A 16,598-nucleotide genomic window follows, 5' to 3' on the forward strand; every position below is an offset into this window, starting at 1 on the left:
GAACAATATTAAATGTTGGCCCATTCATTCTCAGTTTCGCTCACACGTCACTATCACTATGTGGTAAAGATCTCTGAGCCCGAGCCTCACACTGATTGTCATGATGAAGATGATTCTGGCCCAGTAGGAGTGTCATTTTTGGAGAAAGTGGACCCATATGTGGTTTCTGGTTGGATGAAAATGGAATTGGGTACTGCTGAATCAGTGAAGGTAACCTAAAGTGGACTTGTGATTATTTTTTTGTGTTTCTTCCACCCAGAGGGAGCTGAGGACAAGACCTGTTACTTGCTTTGCTCTGCTCTAAGAAACAGAGTGCCATTGAAAGGAGTGATTACTGGGATAAGGTGGAGAAACTGTAATAGATGATTCCCGGTGTCTATGACACCCGCCGTTTGGTGCAACGCAGACCCGGTCGTGAGCATGGTGAAACAGAGGACAGCCCTTTTGAGTTTTAATTCTGAGTCGTTACCCAACAATGTCATGTTAGGCTATATCAGTTATCCGTCAAGAGTTTTTGTGCCGAACCCACTACGGTGTTTCAGGTGCCGAGCTTGCAGCAGTGTGTAGAAGGGAGATTCCTATATGTGAGAAGTGTGCAGGAGGGCATGGGACAAAGGATTTTGTAGCATCGATAAAGCAATATGTGTTAACTGTAGGGTAGCCCTTGGTCATGACTATGTGTTCCATTACATGACACATAAGTCATTGGATGAAGGAGTCTTCTGTAGGGGGGAGTTTTGTTAAGAACTGCAACACTCGGTCTTAACATTAACACGCATCGCTTGTGGTATGGTTTTGGAAGCATAAGGACCTTATCTTTCATATAAAAAACAAGCGGTTTAATTGATACACAACTTTATAGGGTTAAGGTTCCCACATGGCCATATTTCCATGTTACAGCTCTTGTTTACGGAAAACAGACATATGACAGAGTGGACTACCTGTGCTAATTAGCTATTTGTGTCTCCGAACACCTGTGTGTCAGCAGAAGACAGATGCCACAAATGTGTTTTCACTGAAAATTACTGTCAGCTGCAACTGTGTTAAAGAAACTGCTTTTAAACACAGCAAGGTGACCAGGGACAATGGTATGGTTCAACAGTACAAATACTACCTACGCCCTTAGGGTTCTTGGAACTCAAAACGGCCCATCAAAAGGTTCTTCCAGGAACCCCATAGGGGGGTCGGGTTCATGGTAGAACCTCCTTACTTGGTGGGGGTTCTTGCAGGTTTTTCCCCTGTATGATCTAAATATATATATTTTTTTGTGATGATACCATCTGTCTTTACATATTTGTGCAAATCTTTCTAAAACAGAAAATGGACACAATTCAATGGATATCAATCAACAAAGAGGTAAGAATATGTAGGCTATAAGAATATGCTGATTGTAAAATAAAATAACTTTTGATAATGCTTTTCATACACATACCTTGGTTATAATGTAGAGGCTTATGGGATATTCATTGAAGAGGAAAGGGGGGTGGTAAATGTGATCTGCATAACATACCAATTGACATACCTTTGTATGCCTCCTCGTCTGTATACCTACAGACACAAAAGTGAGCATTTCACTGTACCCCACAATTACAAATGCGACCCTGTGTGTGTGACTAATAAAATAATCTAATATAACTGGTTAAGTGGACATTAAGTGTATGTTTTGCATTTGTGATATTATTTTGAGGTAATTTGAAAGTAGAGGGATTTATGCTTCTAGAACAATACTGCAATTGCGAATCGATTCACGTTTAGATGGAGTATTTGTCTGTTTTGGTTTCCAGAGCCAATTCACCCATTAAACAGAAAATGTAAGGTCCTTGGACTAATGAGTAACGTTAGCCCTAATTTGGACTAAAGGAGCCTAACTGTAGGGGTGCTCATGTTCCTGGGGATCAGAAATGTCAAGTGCCAGAGGCAGGTTGAAAGTTGCCATGATCAGAGTTGTACAGAAGGTGTCGTATGCTGAGGCAGTGAAGAAAGTAGAGGAAGGTGTGTCAAGGGTAAGGGATCCTAAGAGGCTCCAGGTGAGTAGTAGAATGTTGCCAGTACAGAGTGATAGGCCTACGAATGCAGTGTGCTTCAGTAAGGTTGGCTTTTAGTGTTTATTGCTATGGTTGTCAACTGTCCTGCAGGAATAGAATGTAAAATCACAGAAAATAGTTGTTGTGGTGGCAGCCTCAGAGAAGTACTTGGGTTTACGAGATTTTAAAGCAGAAGAGGGTGTGTTGAATGGTGTCCCGTCCTCCCAGGCCATGCCTGGTATAGAATAAGAGGTTCAAAATAGTGAAATTGGGTGGTGGGTTCTTAATAATGAGTGAAGGGTTTTTTGTAATGCAAAGTATAATGGATTTATACTCCAGTCCATTTGGTGGCGGTAATAGGCCATTAATATTGGATGCCAACCGCCGTTAAACCCCACCGAATAATACTTTATTGTAAACTAGCTACGGTAACCCTTCTAATTGTAGCTCAGTTAGATAACCATTGCGGACTAAAATAGTCGAATTAGTTAAGCTAACTTTTTACGTCAGCCAACTAGCTAGCTAGCTTGCTAACTGAAATAATATTCTACAAAATGCATTTAATCTTTGTTTTAAACTGACTGATGTAGCGTAGTTAATTTACGTTGGTGGCAGGCAAACTTGTTTTCTTCAGCTCAAGCCGAGGGAAGCTAACGTTAGCAAGCTACAATGACATTTATGTGAATTCATGGGGGTGGACACACAATTAAATACGTCATTGGCTAACGGCCCCGATTTCCATCAAAACGTAAGTAATGACAGTATCGTTTTTATATTATGCAAATATAAGCTGCATAGCTAAGGTTATCTAAGTTGCACCAAACATGTCTAGCTAGCTAACAGCAGCTGATTATAGCTATCCAGCCAATAGCCAAGCATTCGTAGGTAGATCCCTGACGAGCTTGTCTGTCGCTTTCCAGATTCAAACAAAATATAGCCTTCTTGTAACTAGGGCCCAGAGTTTTTCCTGCTCAGGTCTATCAGGCCAGTCTTTCCTCATCCTCTCATGCCCACTGCCCATACCAATCAAGTTATGTCATTAGTTACATTAGAACGTTAATATTCCTCTTAGATAAATTGTCTGACCTACCCTGATCACTTACTTACTGCCAGACCCAGTGTTTTATTCCCATATTCCCTCTCACACCCAGTCTGATGAGCATCCACTGAATGCCCCTGTGTGTTGTTTTGACTGATTCCATTGTCACGGTAAGCACATTATTGGAAGTGTTGACAGTGTTAGTTAGATTAAATGTAATATTCTGCTTTATTCTCCTTCCCTCAGACCCATGGCAAAGTGGTTAAAGGACTACCTGAACTTCGGCAGCCGTCGTGACGCCCCCCAGCTTCCGCGTCCTGACTACACAGAGAGTGAGATCCTGAGGGCCTACAGAGCCCAGAAAGACCTGGACTTTGAGGACCCATACCAGAGCACAGAGAAATCACAAAATGGCTGCTACGGTGGCTGTAGGGGGACAGTAAGCCTGCATGCATTTCCCACCTTGGCTTCTGTCCTTCCCAACGATGCAGAGGTGGGCAATGTTATCTTATAGGGCATTACAGGGTTATTACAGCTGAGGCGGCTGGTTGACTGAGATATAGGAGGACTGACTCAATGTAATTGCTGGAATGCGATGGCTCTAACAGTATCAAACATGGCTTTACAGGTGTTATGACCATGTTATTACAGGTCTTTTAAGGTTGTTATAATGTATTCCAGGTGAAGGTGGTGTCTCCCAAACACAGACTGATCAAGGTGGACTCTCAGGAGTTCCGTCGCAGTAAGGTTCCCCTCAGCCCCGTCACCATCCACCAAGAACCGGTATGGAATGACAGTTGTTTTTGATCTTCTCCCTCTTTCATGTTCTTTGTATCCACATGATTTTCCTCATTTATGGCTTTGACTCTTTAATTATTTTTGTTTACCCTTTTTCCTCACTATCCCACCCACCCTCCACCACTCTCTTCAGGTGCTTCCCTCTGCTCCTACAGTAGTAGGGGACTCCGACACCGACTACTCAGACCCGTTTGATGCCAGACCAGTTCCTCGGCTTAGAACAGATTGGAAGCCTAACCCTAACCCACACCTTACCTTGGACCTCAGCCCCATCACCAGTCCTACCCTGGTAGCCTTCAGCCCTAACCCGATCCTAGGTCTCAGTCTCCGTCCAGGGGACAGCAGCAGCTACATGGAACCCTTTGAAGCCCAGAGGGTCATCACAGGTCTGCTCCTTTTAGGTGTTGCCTACACACCCACACCTTGGACTTCATGCCTGGCTGTCTAAAATGACTGACATACTACTGAGATGCATAGACTTATAGTTAATTTATTGATTGTGTGTGTAGAGCTCCAGCGGGGCCGGCCAGGAGTGGGCAGTGGAAGGTCAGGGGCTGGGATCGGAGATCAACTCTATGATGACCCCTACGATGAGAGGACTCGACATCGCCACCGGGGGGCGCCACCGCAGCAGCAGGGGAGAGAGTTCCTCAGGAACAAAACGGTAACAATCTTCTTCTTCTTCTCTGTTTTGATTTCATCATCCTCCTACATCCTCTCCTCCTCCTCTTCCAGAGAGAGGTCAGAGAGAGCAGGCTGCCCCAGGACGATGAGAGACCAGCAGAGGAGTACGACCAGCCCTGGGAATGGAAGAAGGACAACCTCTCCAAAGCTCTAGCAGGTAGATATCTAATAGAGGAAAGCATCACTGAATTGTTGGGCTCTAAAACACGTTCATCTCTAAAGCTCTAGCAAGTAGACCAGTGCTCTGATCTATTCTGGTGTAAGAGGCACTCGGTAGATGCTGCAGTTTTACATTTTAGCCATTTAGCCGACGCTCTTATCCAGAGTGATTTACAGGAGCAATTAGAGTTCAGTGCCTTGCTCAAGGGCACACTTTTTCACCTCGTCTGCTCGGGATTTGAACCAGTGACCTTTCGGTAACTGGCTCAATGCTCTTAACTGCTAAGCTACCTGTTGCCCAGGTATTTAAGTAGTTGGCTAATAAAACTCTCCATTTGTAGTGAAGTTTGAGGGGGCAGAGTGGGTGAAGTCGTTAGCCCAGTCAGACCAGGCCAGACTACCCAGTACCAGCCCCACAGCCCCAGGGGGCGCAGCTAGCCTTCTGAGGCCTGGTGACACCACCCCTGTCCTGGGTGAGAGAGTGGACCCCTGCCTGCCCCTGGAGAGACAGGTGTAAGTTCCTTCCCTCAACCGCTGACTCAGGATAATTCAAGAAGCTCCCCCTGGCCGTGTGTCACACTGTTATGTGTCCCTTGCTATGCGTCACACAGTAATATGTCCTCCTTGCAGGTGGTACCACGGTTCTGTGAGTCGTGTGGAGGCAGAGACTCTACTGACGTTGTGCAAAGAGAGTTCCTACCTGGTGAGGAAGAGCCAGGCCTGCCCACAAGACTACTCTCTCTCCCTCAGGTACCTTTACACACTCTCCCTCTCTCATTCTACTAATATTCTACATTACTCCAATCACATCATCATAAATCTGTTTTCCATGGGTTTTCCATGTTTATCTAGGCCCTAATAAGGTGTTAAGTATTTTATAACGCTGATCTCTATTTCGCTCTCTTTCAGGAGTTGTCAGGGCTTCATGCATATGAAGTTCACTCGGAGTTCAGAGAGTCGTTACGTCCTGGGAGAGAACAGTCCTCCATTCTCCTCTGTACCAGAGGTCATCCACTACTACACCATGCACAAACTACCTATCAGAGGAGCTGAACACCTGTCTCTGCTCTACCCTGTCATAGTACAGACCCTCTGACCCTTCTCCACTCATTATCTGCATCCCAACTGGCACCCTATTCCCTATGTAGTGCACTACTTTAGTGCACTCTGATCAAAAGTATTGCAATATATAGGCAATAGAGTGGGACACGGCTATTTATGATGTATTACTAATACAGATGGTGCTGTCGTCTGCGGAGATGCTAACATGGCTGCTGTGGAACTGTGTGATGTTATTCTTAGAGCGTCAACATGGTTCTGGTGGAAACCACAATGGTTAAACTATTACAGTTGAAGTCGGAAGTTTACATACACCTCAGCCAAATACATTTAAACTCAGTTTTTCACAATTCCTGACATTTAATCCTAGTAAAAATGCCCTGTCTTAGGTCAGTTAGGAGAATGTGAAATGTCAGAATAATAGTAGAGAATTATTTTATTTATTTTATTTCACCACATTCCCAGTGGGTCAGAAGTTTACATAAACTCAATTAGTTTTTGGTAACATTGCCTTAAAATTGTTTAACTTGGGTCAAACATTTAGGGTTGCCTTCCACAAGCTTCCCACAATAAGTTGTTTCATCAGACCAGAGGTAATTTCTCCCCATGTGCAGTTGCAAACCATAGTCTGGCTTTTTTATGGCGGTTTTAGAGCAATTGCTTCTTCCTTGCTAAGTGACCTTTCAGGTTGTCGATAGAGGACTCATTTTACTGTGGATATGGATACTTTTGTACCGATTTCTTCTAGTATCTTCACAAGGTCCTTTACTGTTTTTCTGGGATTGATTTGCACTTTTCGCACCAAAGTATGTTCATCTCTAGGAGACAGAACGTGTCTCCTTCTTGAGCAGTATGATGGCTGCGAGGCCCCATGGTGTTTATATTTGGGTACTATTGTTTGTATAGATGAACATGGTACCTTCAGACGTTTGTAAATTGCTCCCAAGGATGAACCAGACTTGTGGAGGTCTACAACTTTGTTTTCTGAGATCTTGGCTGAAATCTTTTGATTTTCCCATGATGTCAAGCAAAGAGGCACTGAGTTTGAAGGTAGGCCTTGAAATACATCCACAGGTAGACCTCCAATTGACTCAAATGATGTCAATTAGCCTATCAGAAGCTTCTAAAGCCATGACAATGTTTTTTGGAATTGTCCATGCTATTTAAAGGCACAGTCAACTTAGTGTATGTAAACTTCTGACCCACTGGAATTGAGATACAGTGAAATAATCTGTAAACAATTGTTGGAAAAATTACTTGTCATGCACAAAGTAGATATCCTAACCGACTTGCCAAAACTATAGTTTGTTAACAAGAAATTTGTGGAGTGGTTGAAAAACAAGTTTTAATGACTCCAACCTACGTGTATGTAAACTTCCGACTTCAACTGTATATGGCCAAAGGCAAATGCTGTAACAGAGCAGAGTATGTCAATAGAATATTATAGATAATATGTATGGCACATTGATTAGCTAGCTGTACCAGGGTGGGAGTTTCATCCAATAGTGCTATATCGCTACATCGCTATAGTGGAAAGCTATTATATCAATGTGAGCTTGAAACCTATTTCAGTCCTTATATGTATGAATGTTGGTGTTTTACACCTGAGTGTACAAAATATTAGGAACACCTTCCTGATATTGAGTTGCACCCCCTTTCGCCCGCAGAACAGCCTCAGTTCGCCGGGTCATGGACTACAAGGTGTCGAAAGCGTTCCACAGGGATACTGGCCCATGTTGACTCCAATGCTTCCCACAGTTGTCTTGTTGGCTGGATGTCCTTTGAGTGGTGGACCATTCTTAATACACACAGGAAACTGTTGCGTGTGAAAAACCCAGCAGCGTTGCAGTTCTTGACACACTCAATCCGGAGCGCGTACTACCACTCCCCGTTCAAAGGCACTTCAATATTTTGTCTTGCCCATTCACACTCTGAATGGCGCACACACACAATCCATGTCTGAATTGTCTATAGGCGTAAAAATCCTCCTTTAACCGGTCTCCTCCCCTTCATACACACAGGTGACATCAATAAGGGATCATAGCTTTCAACTAGTCAGTGTGTAATGGGAAGAGCAGGTGCTCCTAATGTTTTGTAGACTCTGTGTAGTTGCGTGTTAAAGTGTGAATGTTTTTTGGACTTTGATCATAAAAGCTAAAGAATAATAGGTAGGTTTGTTACTGTGGTGCTGTTTGTAAGATTTTCTCATGTTCTATGAAAATAAAGTGTAATTTTGTTTTTAAAAAACTGTGTTGAAAGTCTAACCACATATACACAGTTAGAGGGAAGGAATAAGGGTTGTTAAGATAAATATATTTGCTACTTTCCATTGTCCATACTAATATCATTGCTTCGTTCTAATTGGTATGCGTTTAAATTGGAATTGCAAGAAAGACTGAAAAAATAGCAGCAAGTGCATTCAATTATTTTTTTCATTTTTTTATTTCACCTTTATTTAACCAGGTAAGCTAGTTGAGAACAAGTTCTCATTTGCAACTGGGACCTGGCCAACATAAAGCATAGCAGTTTGACACATACAACAACACAGAGTTACACATGGAATGAACAAAACATATAGTCAATAATACAGTGAGTGCAAATAAGGGATTTAAGGCAATAAATAGGCCATGGTGGCGAAGTAATTACAATATGGCAATTAAACACTGATGTGCAAAAGATGGATGTGCAAGTAGAGATACTGTGGTGCAAAAGGAGCAAAATAAATACAGTATGGGAATGAGGTAGATAGATGGGCTGTGGTCCTTCTGTAGCACAGTTGGTAGAGCATGGTGCTTGTAACGCCAGGGTAGTGGGTTCGATTCCCGGGACCACCCATACGTAGAATGTATGCACACATGACTGTAAGTCGCTTTGGATAAAAGCGTCTGCTAAATGGCATATATTATTATTATATTATTATATTATTATTATATTATTACTGTATACAGATGGGCTATGAACAGGTGCAGTGATCTGTGAGCTGCTCTGACAGCTGGTTCTTAAAGCGAGTGAGGGAGATGGGAATCTCCAGCTTCAGTGATTTTTGCAGTTCGTTCCAGTCAGTGGCAGCAGAGAACTGGAAGGAAAGGCGACCAAAGGAGGAATTGGCTTTGGGGGTGACCAGTGAGATATACCTGCTGGAGCGTATGCTACAAGTGGGTGCTGCTATGGTGACCAGCGAGCTGAGATAGGGCGGGGCTTTACCTAGCAGAGACTTGAAAATAACCTGTAGCCAGTGGGTTTGGCGACGAGTATGAAGCAAGGGCCAGCCAATGAGAGCATACAGGTCACAGTGGTGGGTAGTACAGTGGGGCAAAAAAGTATTTAGTCAGCCACCAATTGTGCAAGTTCTCCCACTTAAGAAGATGAGAGAGGCCTGTAATTTTCATCATAGGTACACTTCAACTATGACAGACAAAATGAGGGAATACATCCAGAAAATAACATTGTAGGATTTTTAATGAATTTATTTGCAAATTGTGGTGGAAAATAAGTATTTGGTCACCTACAAACAAGCAAGATTTCTGGCTCTCATAGACATGTAACTTCTTCTTTAAGAGGCTCCTCTGTCCTCCACTCGTTACCTGTATTAATGGCACCTGTTTGAACTTGTTATCAGTATAAAAGACACCTGTCCACAACCTCAAGCAGTCACACTCCAAACTCCACTATGGCCAAGACCAAAGAGCTGTCAAAGGACACCAGAAACAAAATGGTAGACCTGCACCAGGCTGGGAAGACTGAATCTGCAATAGGTAAGCAGCTTGGTTTGAAGAAATCAACTGTGGGAGCAATTATTAGGAAATGGAAGACATACAAGACCACTGATAATCTCCCTCGATCTGGGGCTCCACGCAAGATCTCCCACCATGGGGTCAAAATGATCACAAGAACGGTGAGCAAAAATCCCAGAACCACACGGGGGGACCTAGTGAATGACCAGCAGAGAGCTGGGACCAAAGTAACAAAGCCTACCATCAGCAAGGGCACTGAAGATGAAATGTGGCTGGGTCTTTCAGCATGACAATGATCCCAAACACACCGCCCGGGCAACGAAGGAGTGGCTTCGTAAGAAGCATTTCAAGGTCCTGGAGTAGCCTAGCCAGTCTCCAGATCTCAACCCCATAGAAAATCTTTGGAGGGAGTTGAAAGTCCGTGTTGCCCAGCAACAGCCCCAAAACATCACTGCTCTAGAGGAGATCTGCATGGAGGAATGGGCCAAAATACCAGCAACAGTGTGTGAAAACCTTGTGAAGACTTACAGAAAACGTCTGACCTCTGTCATTGCCAACAAAGGGTATATAACAAAGTATTGAGATAAACTTTTGTTATTGACCAAATACTTATTTTCCACCATAATTTGCAACTAAATTCATTAAAAATCCTGTCTGTCATAGTTGAAGTGTACCTATGATGAAAATTACAGGCCTGTCTCATCTTTTTAAGTGGGAGAACTTGCACAATTGGTGGCTGACTAAATACTTTTTTGCCCCACTGTATATGGGGCTTTGGTGACAAAACGGATGGCACTGTAATAGACTACATCCAGTTTGCTGAGTAGAGTGTTGGAGGCTATTTTATAGACGACATCGCCAAAGTCAAGGATCGGTAGGATGGTCAGTTTTACGAGGGTTTGTTTGGCAGCATGAGTGAAGGAAGCTTTGTTGCGAAATAGGAAGCCGATTCGAGATTTAGTTTTTGATTGGAGATGCTTAGTGTGAGTCTGGAAGTAGAGTTTACAGTCTAGCCAGACACCTAGGTATTTGTAGTTATCCACGTGTTCTAAGTCTGAGCCATCCAGAGTAGTGATGCTGGATGGGCGGTTAGGTGCGGGCAATGATCGGTTGAATAGCATGCATTTAGTTTTATTTGCGTTCACGAGCAGTTGGAGGCCACGGAAGGAGAGTTGTATGGCATTGACGCTTGTCTGGAGGTTAGTTAGCACAGTGTCCAAAGAAGGGCCAGAAGTATACAGAATGGTGTCGTCTGCGTAGAGGTGGATTAGAGAATCACCAGTAGCAAGAGTGACATCATTGATGTATACAGAGAAGAGAGTCGGACAGAGAATTGAACCCTGTGGCACCCCCATAGAGACTGCCAGAGGTCCGGCCACAGGCCCTCCGATTTGACACTGAGCTCTATCAGAGAAGTAGTTGGTGAACCAGGTGAGGCAATCATTTGAGAAACCAAGGCTGTTGAGTCTGCCAATAAGAATGTGGTGATTGACCGAGTCAAAAGCCTTGGCCAGGTCGATGAAGACGGCTGTACAGTAATGTCTCTTATCGATGGCGGTTATGATATCGTTTAGGACCTTGAGCATGGCTGAGGTGCACCCATGACCAGCTCGGAAACCAGATTTTACAGCGGAGAAGGTACAATGTGATTCAAAATGGTCAGTAATCTGTTTGTTAACTTGGCTTTCGAAGACCTAAGAGATGCAGGGTAGGATAGATATAGGTCTGTAGCAGTTTGGGTCTAGAGTGTCTCCCCCTTTAAAGAGGGGGATGACCGCGGCAGCTTTCCAATCTTTGGGAATCTCAGACGATACGAAAGAGAGGTTGAACAGGCTAGTAATAGGGGTTGCAACAATTTTGGCAGATAATTTATGAAAGAGAGGGTCCAGATTGTCTAGCCCGGCTGATTTGTAGGGGTCCAGATTTTGCAGCTCTTTCAGAACATCAGCTATCTGGATATGGGTGAAGGAGAAATGGTGGGGGCTTAGGCGGGTTGCTGTGGAGGGTGCAGGGCAGTTGACCGGGGTAGGGGTAGCCAGGTGGAAAGCATGGCCAGCCGTAGAGAAATGCTTATTGAAATTCTCAATTATCGTGGATTTGTCGGTTGTAACAGTGTTTCCTAGCCTCAGAGCAGTGGGTTGCTGGTGCTCTTATTCTCCATGGACTTTACAGTGTCCCAGAACTTTTTTGAGTTTGTACTGCAAGATGCAAATTTCTGTTTAAAAAAGCTAGCTTTCCTAACTGCCTGTGTATATTGGTTCAATAATGTCTTCATTATGTTTAAGGAGTCTTGGAAGATTAGTCCAAATGGGGACTAAAAGAGATCCAAATCAAATCTTTATGAAAGCCTTTCACATCACAGTGTGTGACATGACCGACGACGTGGATACCGGCGTCACCACAGCAACCACCAGGCGTCAGTATCAGCGTAAGCAAGGATAAACATCAAGGGTGCGTTCGTAAATTCACTTGGCTGGTTATTTAGGGTGTGTTCGTAAATTCAATCTGGAGTGCCAGAGTGAGCTCAGACTGCTCCTGGACGTTCATAGATTAGTTTCGCTCTCGGAGCGTTCAGAGCGCCCTCTGGACGCTTTGGCTAGCATTGAAGCACCCAAGCTAACTGGCTAAAGGTGGCTAAATTGCAAGCTACTTCAAGACACAAATGAAAGAACACCTCACTCTAACCATTGTACTCGCCATAGCAGAGCAGATTAGGCTTTTTTTTCATGTTATCTAGAGCGTTTGTGACTAACTGTGCTGCTGGCAACAATTTCATAGTTTTTTTGCCAATTTCTACCGACCGGTAATTTTCTATGGGTGTTGCACGTTCGTAAATTCATCAGTTATTCAGCGTTCTGGCACAAACGAGTGCTCTGAAATTAGAGTAGATAACCAGAGTTCATTTACGAACGCACCCGAGAGTGCTCTGAAATCTGAGTAGATTGCCACAATGAATATACAAGCGCACCCCTACTCCGATTTCAGTACCAGAACGCAGAATAACTCGCTAATGAATTTATGAACGCACAACACCTGTTGAATATTACAGGTATCAGGAAAAAAATGTTATTAAATTGTTGCCAGCAGCGCTGTTACAGTCACCAACTCTCTCGATGACATGAAAACAGCTTAACCTGCTCTGCTAGCGCGAGTTAAATGGTTAGAGTGAGGTGTTCTCTCATTTATGTCTGGAAGTAACTAGCAAGCTAGCCAACTTTAGCCAGTTATCTTGGGTGAGGTCAGAACGCTCGGATCAACCCGAATCCTCGGCCAGAGCGTCAACTGTGCGCTCTGAATTTACGAACGAACAATCTGACATTTCTCTAAATTTACGAACGCACAGAGCGTCCAGAGCGAATTTACGAACACACCCCAAGTTGATCGCGAGGCAGCCGCAGGTAGGCGACGTGATAAAATAACGTGATAATGTATGCACATATGTTGAGCTGCTAATCGTGGATATTGCGTTTACTTTATAAAACCGTATCTAATTAGTAGTAAGTAAAGTCGTTGTCAACTTCGCATCCAGTGCATAGTTGACAGCATATTTGCGAGAAGGTTCAAATGATTGTCTTACTAGTGGTCATGTCAGCTCTTATGTCATGTTTATGCCATTGTTTGGCTATATCCATGTCATAATGAGGTGTTATTGTTACCCCTTTGACTTTGCACTTGTCTCCCAATGAAGAAATGGTGTGTGTGCTCTGTGTTCAGAGACATTTAAAGGAAAGTACAATAAACCTGTGGAGGCTGCTGAGGGGAGCAAGGCACACAATAATGGCTGGAAAGGAGCTAATGGAATGGTATCTTACACATGGAAACCATATTTTATGTATTTCACACCATTCCACCTCTTCCACTCCAGCCATTACCACGAGCCTGTCATCCCCAATTAAGGTGCCACCTGTGCAATAAACAGTCATTTTTGTGTTATGCTTCAGCAGCTCGCGTATCCATGGCTACCCGGATGGTGCAACTCGCTCAGCCCAAACCCAGCCTGCTCCGATTCCCTGACCGGTACTGCCACACAAACACACACACACACACACACACTGACTGACTGACTGACTGACTGATTATTTTCCTTCTAGACGGTCAGTCTACTGGCTAGATGAACTCCCACCTGAAAGAAATGGCTCCACCACCACGTTTGGTAAGATCACCCCACTCTCTTTCTGTCCCTATCCCTTTTTCACTCTCTCTTTCTGTCTCTATTTATTTGACCTTTATTTGACCTTTATTTAACTAGGCAAGTTAGTTAGGAACAAATTATTATTTTCAATGACGGCCTAGGAACAGTGGGTTAACTGCCTTGTTTAGGGGCAGAACAACATATTTTTACCTTGTCAGCTCGGGGATTCGATCTTGCAACCTTTTGGTTACTAGTCAATCGCTCTATGATGTTTGTTGTGGATAATTTACTTTATAATCACCTTTTTAATGTTATTGTTTTTGTTGTAGAGTTGACGCCCCACTGGTCCCAGCTGTGTGGCAGGAAGCGGCTTAATTCTGGGTTCGAACAGAGCAGGTAACACTTCATAATGTTGTACAGTATGTTAATGATGTGTATAATAATGCATGATGACTCTCCTCCTCCAGGTTATCTCCCCAATGGGAGGTCAGTGTAGCAGCTTTGAGTGCCTATCCATCCAATAGAGTGTGTTCTCTGGCTTTGCCCCGCCTCCCTACCATAGGCTGGGAACCTGACCGCCCCCTACTGGCCTCTGTGAGTACCACACACACACCCCTCAATGTATAACCCTCTATCTGTGTCTCTCTCTGCATATATCTATCTCTCTTGTTTCCTCTCTTTGTGTGTGTCTCTCTCTCTAGCTGAGCAGAGTGGTGCAGACTGCAGTAGCCAGTCCTAGGGTCTGCCAGTTGGCCTGTCCCAAGCGGAGGCAGGGTCTCTATTCACCCCATTCGTCCAAGACCTCACTGGCACCCCCCCACCCAGCTGCAACCTCCTCCCGACTACAGCTCCTCGCCCGTAAGACACTTAGGATACCTCGTATTTACCTCAGAAAGTAACGTTTAGTAACGGCCACCCAACTACATTGCAAAGTAAATGTGGTGGTCATTTTTAGCCTGAAAATTGTCGCTACTCTATCTACAACTGTCTCGCACACACACACTCTCTCTCTCCATTACTCTCTCCGTCTCCTTCCTCCTCCCCATCCCACCTCCCCTCTCCCAGTCCCTAAGTCTGACCACCCCCAGTATGCCCAGGACCGTCCAGTCATCTGGCCAGTGCCTGGGCCAGTGAGGAAGGCAGTAGCCAGTGAGAGGGTGCAGGTCCTTTCACGGCCCAACCAGCGGAAGGCGCTGTTCCAAGGCTACAACCCGTACACGGTTACCGTAGCTGCACGCTCCGCTAGCGCCTCGCCGCGCCTACAGGTGAGCTGTGTTTCTCTCATTTACTCATTCATTTAAATAATTTAATAAAAATGTCATTAGTTTGTCTGTTTGTTTATTACAGGAGCTTTGTCTGCCCTTGCCGCGGAAATGCAAGGGCAAATAGACGAATGCATCTCATCTCACACCTCTACAGTACCTCCAGCCGCCTCTTCTTCAGATACTCTGTCTCCTGTACAGCATGTCCCTGATCACCACTGCTCCATAATAAAGACCCTCTATGATCTCATTGAGGCATGTTGCTGGGTCTTTGTTCTGGTCCAACGGGACCTCTGGCTTTAGAAGGTGGATTGTTTAGTGCTGCGACGTTCAACAGCGTGCTGATCATTCAACTGAACTGAAGTGACTTTTACGAGCACCAAAGGAGAGTTACAACGCACATTACATACATAAAGCAAAAACCACCTGAATGTAAAAGTGTACCTTATATATTTTACTGTGTAATTGTAGTATGTGACAGATGAAGGAAACCTGAAAAAGGATGTAATATCTTTAATGAATATTCCCTCTCCTGTTAACCTTCTACTGCACATACAGTTGAAGTCGGAAGTTTACATACACTTAGGTTGGAGTCATTAAAACTTGTTTTTCAACCACTCCACAAATTTCTTGTTAACAAACTATAGTTTTGGCAAGTCGGTTAGGATGTCTACCAAGTCATTTTTCCAATAATTGTTCACAGACAGATTATTTCACTTATAATTTACTGTATCACAATTCCAGTGGGTCAGAAGTTTACATACACTAAGTTGACTATGCCTGTAAACAGCTTGGAAATGTCCAGAAAATGATGTCATGGCTTTAGAAGCTTCTGATAGGCTAATTGGCATAATTTGAGTCAATTAGAGGTGTACCTGTGGCTGTATTTCAAGGCCTACCTTCAAACTCAGTGCCTCTTTGCTTGACATCATGGGAAAATCAAAAGATTTCAGCCAAGACCTCCACCAAGAAGTTATAGACCTCCACAAGTCTGGTTCATCCTTGGGGCAATATACAAAGGCCTGAAGGTAGCACGTTGGTCCTTCTGTAGCTCAGTTGGTAGAGCATGGCGCTTGTAACGCCAGGGTAGTGGGTTCGATTCCCGGGACCACACATACGTAGAATGTATGCACACATGACTGTAAGTCGCTTTGGATAAAAGCGTCCGCTAAATGGCGTATATTATTATTACGTTCATCTGTACAAACAATAGTACACAAGTATAAACACCATGGGACCACGTAGCTGCCATACCACCCAGGAAGGAGACACGTTCTGTCTCCTAGAGATGAACATACTTTGGTGCGAAAAGTGCAAATCAATCCCAGAACAACAGCAAAGGACCTTGTGAAGATACTGAAGGAAACGGGTACAAAAGTATCTATATCCACAGTAAAACAAGTCCTATATCAATATGAACTGAAAGGCCGCTCAGCAAGGAAGAAGCCACTGCTCCAAAACCGCCATAAAAATGCCAGACCAAGGTTGCAACTGCACATGGGGACAAAGATCGTACTTTTTGGAGAAATGTCCTCTGGTCTGAAGAAACACAAATAGAACTGTTTGGCCATAATGACCATCGTTATGTTTGGAGGAAAAAGGGGGAGGCTTGCAAGCCTGAGAACACCATCCCAACCGTGAAGCACAGTGGTGGTAGCGTCTTGTTGTGGGGGTGCTTTGCTGCAGGAGGGACTGGTGCACTTCACA

General features: G+C 44.1%; 2 protein-coding genes across 8 annotated transcripts; both read left to right on the top strand.

Annotated features, from left to right (window-relative positions):
• Nucleotides 1-1,873: 1,873 nt before the first annotated feature.
• LOC118363864 (SH2 domain-containing adapter protein F-like) lies at nucleotides 1,874-8,010 on the top strand. Of its 2 annotated transcripts, none has more exons than XM_035745139.2 (9): nucleotides 1,874-2,027; nucleotides 3,310-3,556; nucleotides 3,745-3,846; nucleotides 3,995-4,247; nucleotides 4,371-4,525; nucleotides 4,597-4,702; nucleotides 5,046-5,217; nucleotides 5,335-5,454; nucleotides 5,614-8,010. In XM_035745139.2, the coding sequence occupies exons 2-9, from the start codon at nucleotides 3,314-3,316 to the stop codon at nucleotides 5,798-5,800; spliced, it is 1,338 nt and encodes a 445-aa protein (XP_035601032.1). In that variant the 5' UTR covers nucleotides 1,874-2,027; nucleotides 3,310-3,313; the 3' UTR covers nucleotides 5,801-8,010. The 2 variants fall into 2 exon arrangements, with proteins under 2 accessions (XP_035601032.1, XP_035601031.1); XM_035745138.2 differs by lacking the exon at nucleotides 1,874-2,027 and adding an exon at nucleotides 2,386-2,772.
• A 1,321-nt stretch (nucleotides 8,011-9,331) lies between these two features.
• Nucleotides 9,332-15,141, top strand: LOC118363865 (testicular haploid expressed gene protein-like). 6 transcript variants are annotated; one of them, XM_052488724.1, is made up of 8 exons: nucleotides 9,332-9,518; nucleotides 13,439-13,514; nucleotides 13,589-13,650; nucleotides 13,959-14,025; nucleotides 14,097-14,223; nucleotides 14,331-14,487; nucleotides 14,695-14,894; nucleotides 14,977-15,141. In XM_052488724.1, the coding sequence occupies exons 1-8, from the start codon at nucleotides 9,434-9,436 to the stop codon at nucleotides 15,016-15,018; spliced, it is 816 nt and encodes a 271-aa protein (XP_052344684.1). In that variant the 5' UTR covers nucleotides 9,332-9,433; the 3' UTR covers nucleotides 15,019-15,141. The 6 variants fall into 6 exon arrangements, with proteins under 6 accessions (XP_052344684.1, XP_052344685.1, XP_035601034.1 ...); XM_052488725.1 differs by having other exon boundaries at nucleotides 13,442-13,514; XM_035745141.2 differs by lacking the exon at nucleotides 9,332-9,518 and adding an exon at nucleotides 12,264-12,546.
• Nucleotides 15,142-16,598: the final 1,457 nt, after the last annotated feature.

The sequence above is a fragment of the Oncorhynchus keta genome, chromosome 30 (assembly GCF_023373465.1).
Source record: "Oncorhynchus keta strain PuntledgeMale-10-30-2019 chromosome 30, Oket_V2, whole genome shotgun sequence".
Classification (NCBI taxonomy): Eukaryota; Metazoa; Chordata; class Actinopteri; order Salmoniformes; family Salmonidae; genus Oncorhynchus; species Oncorhynchus keta.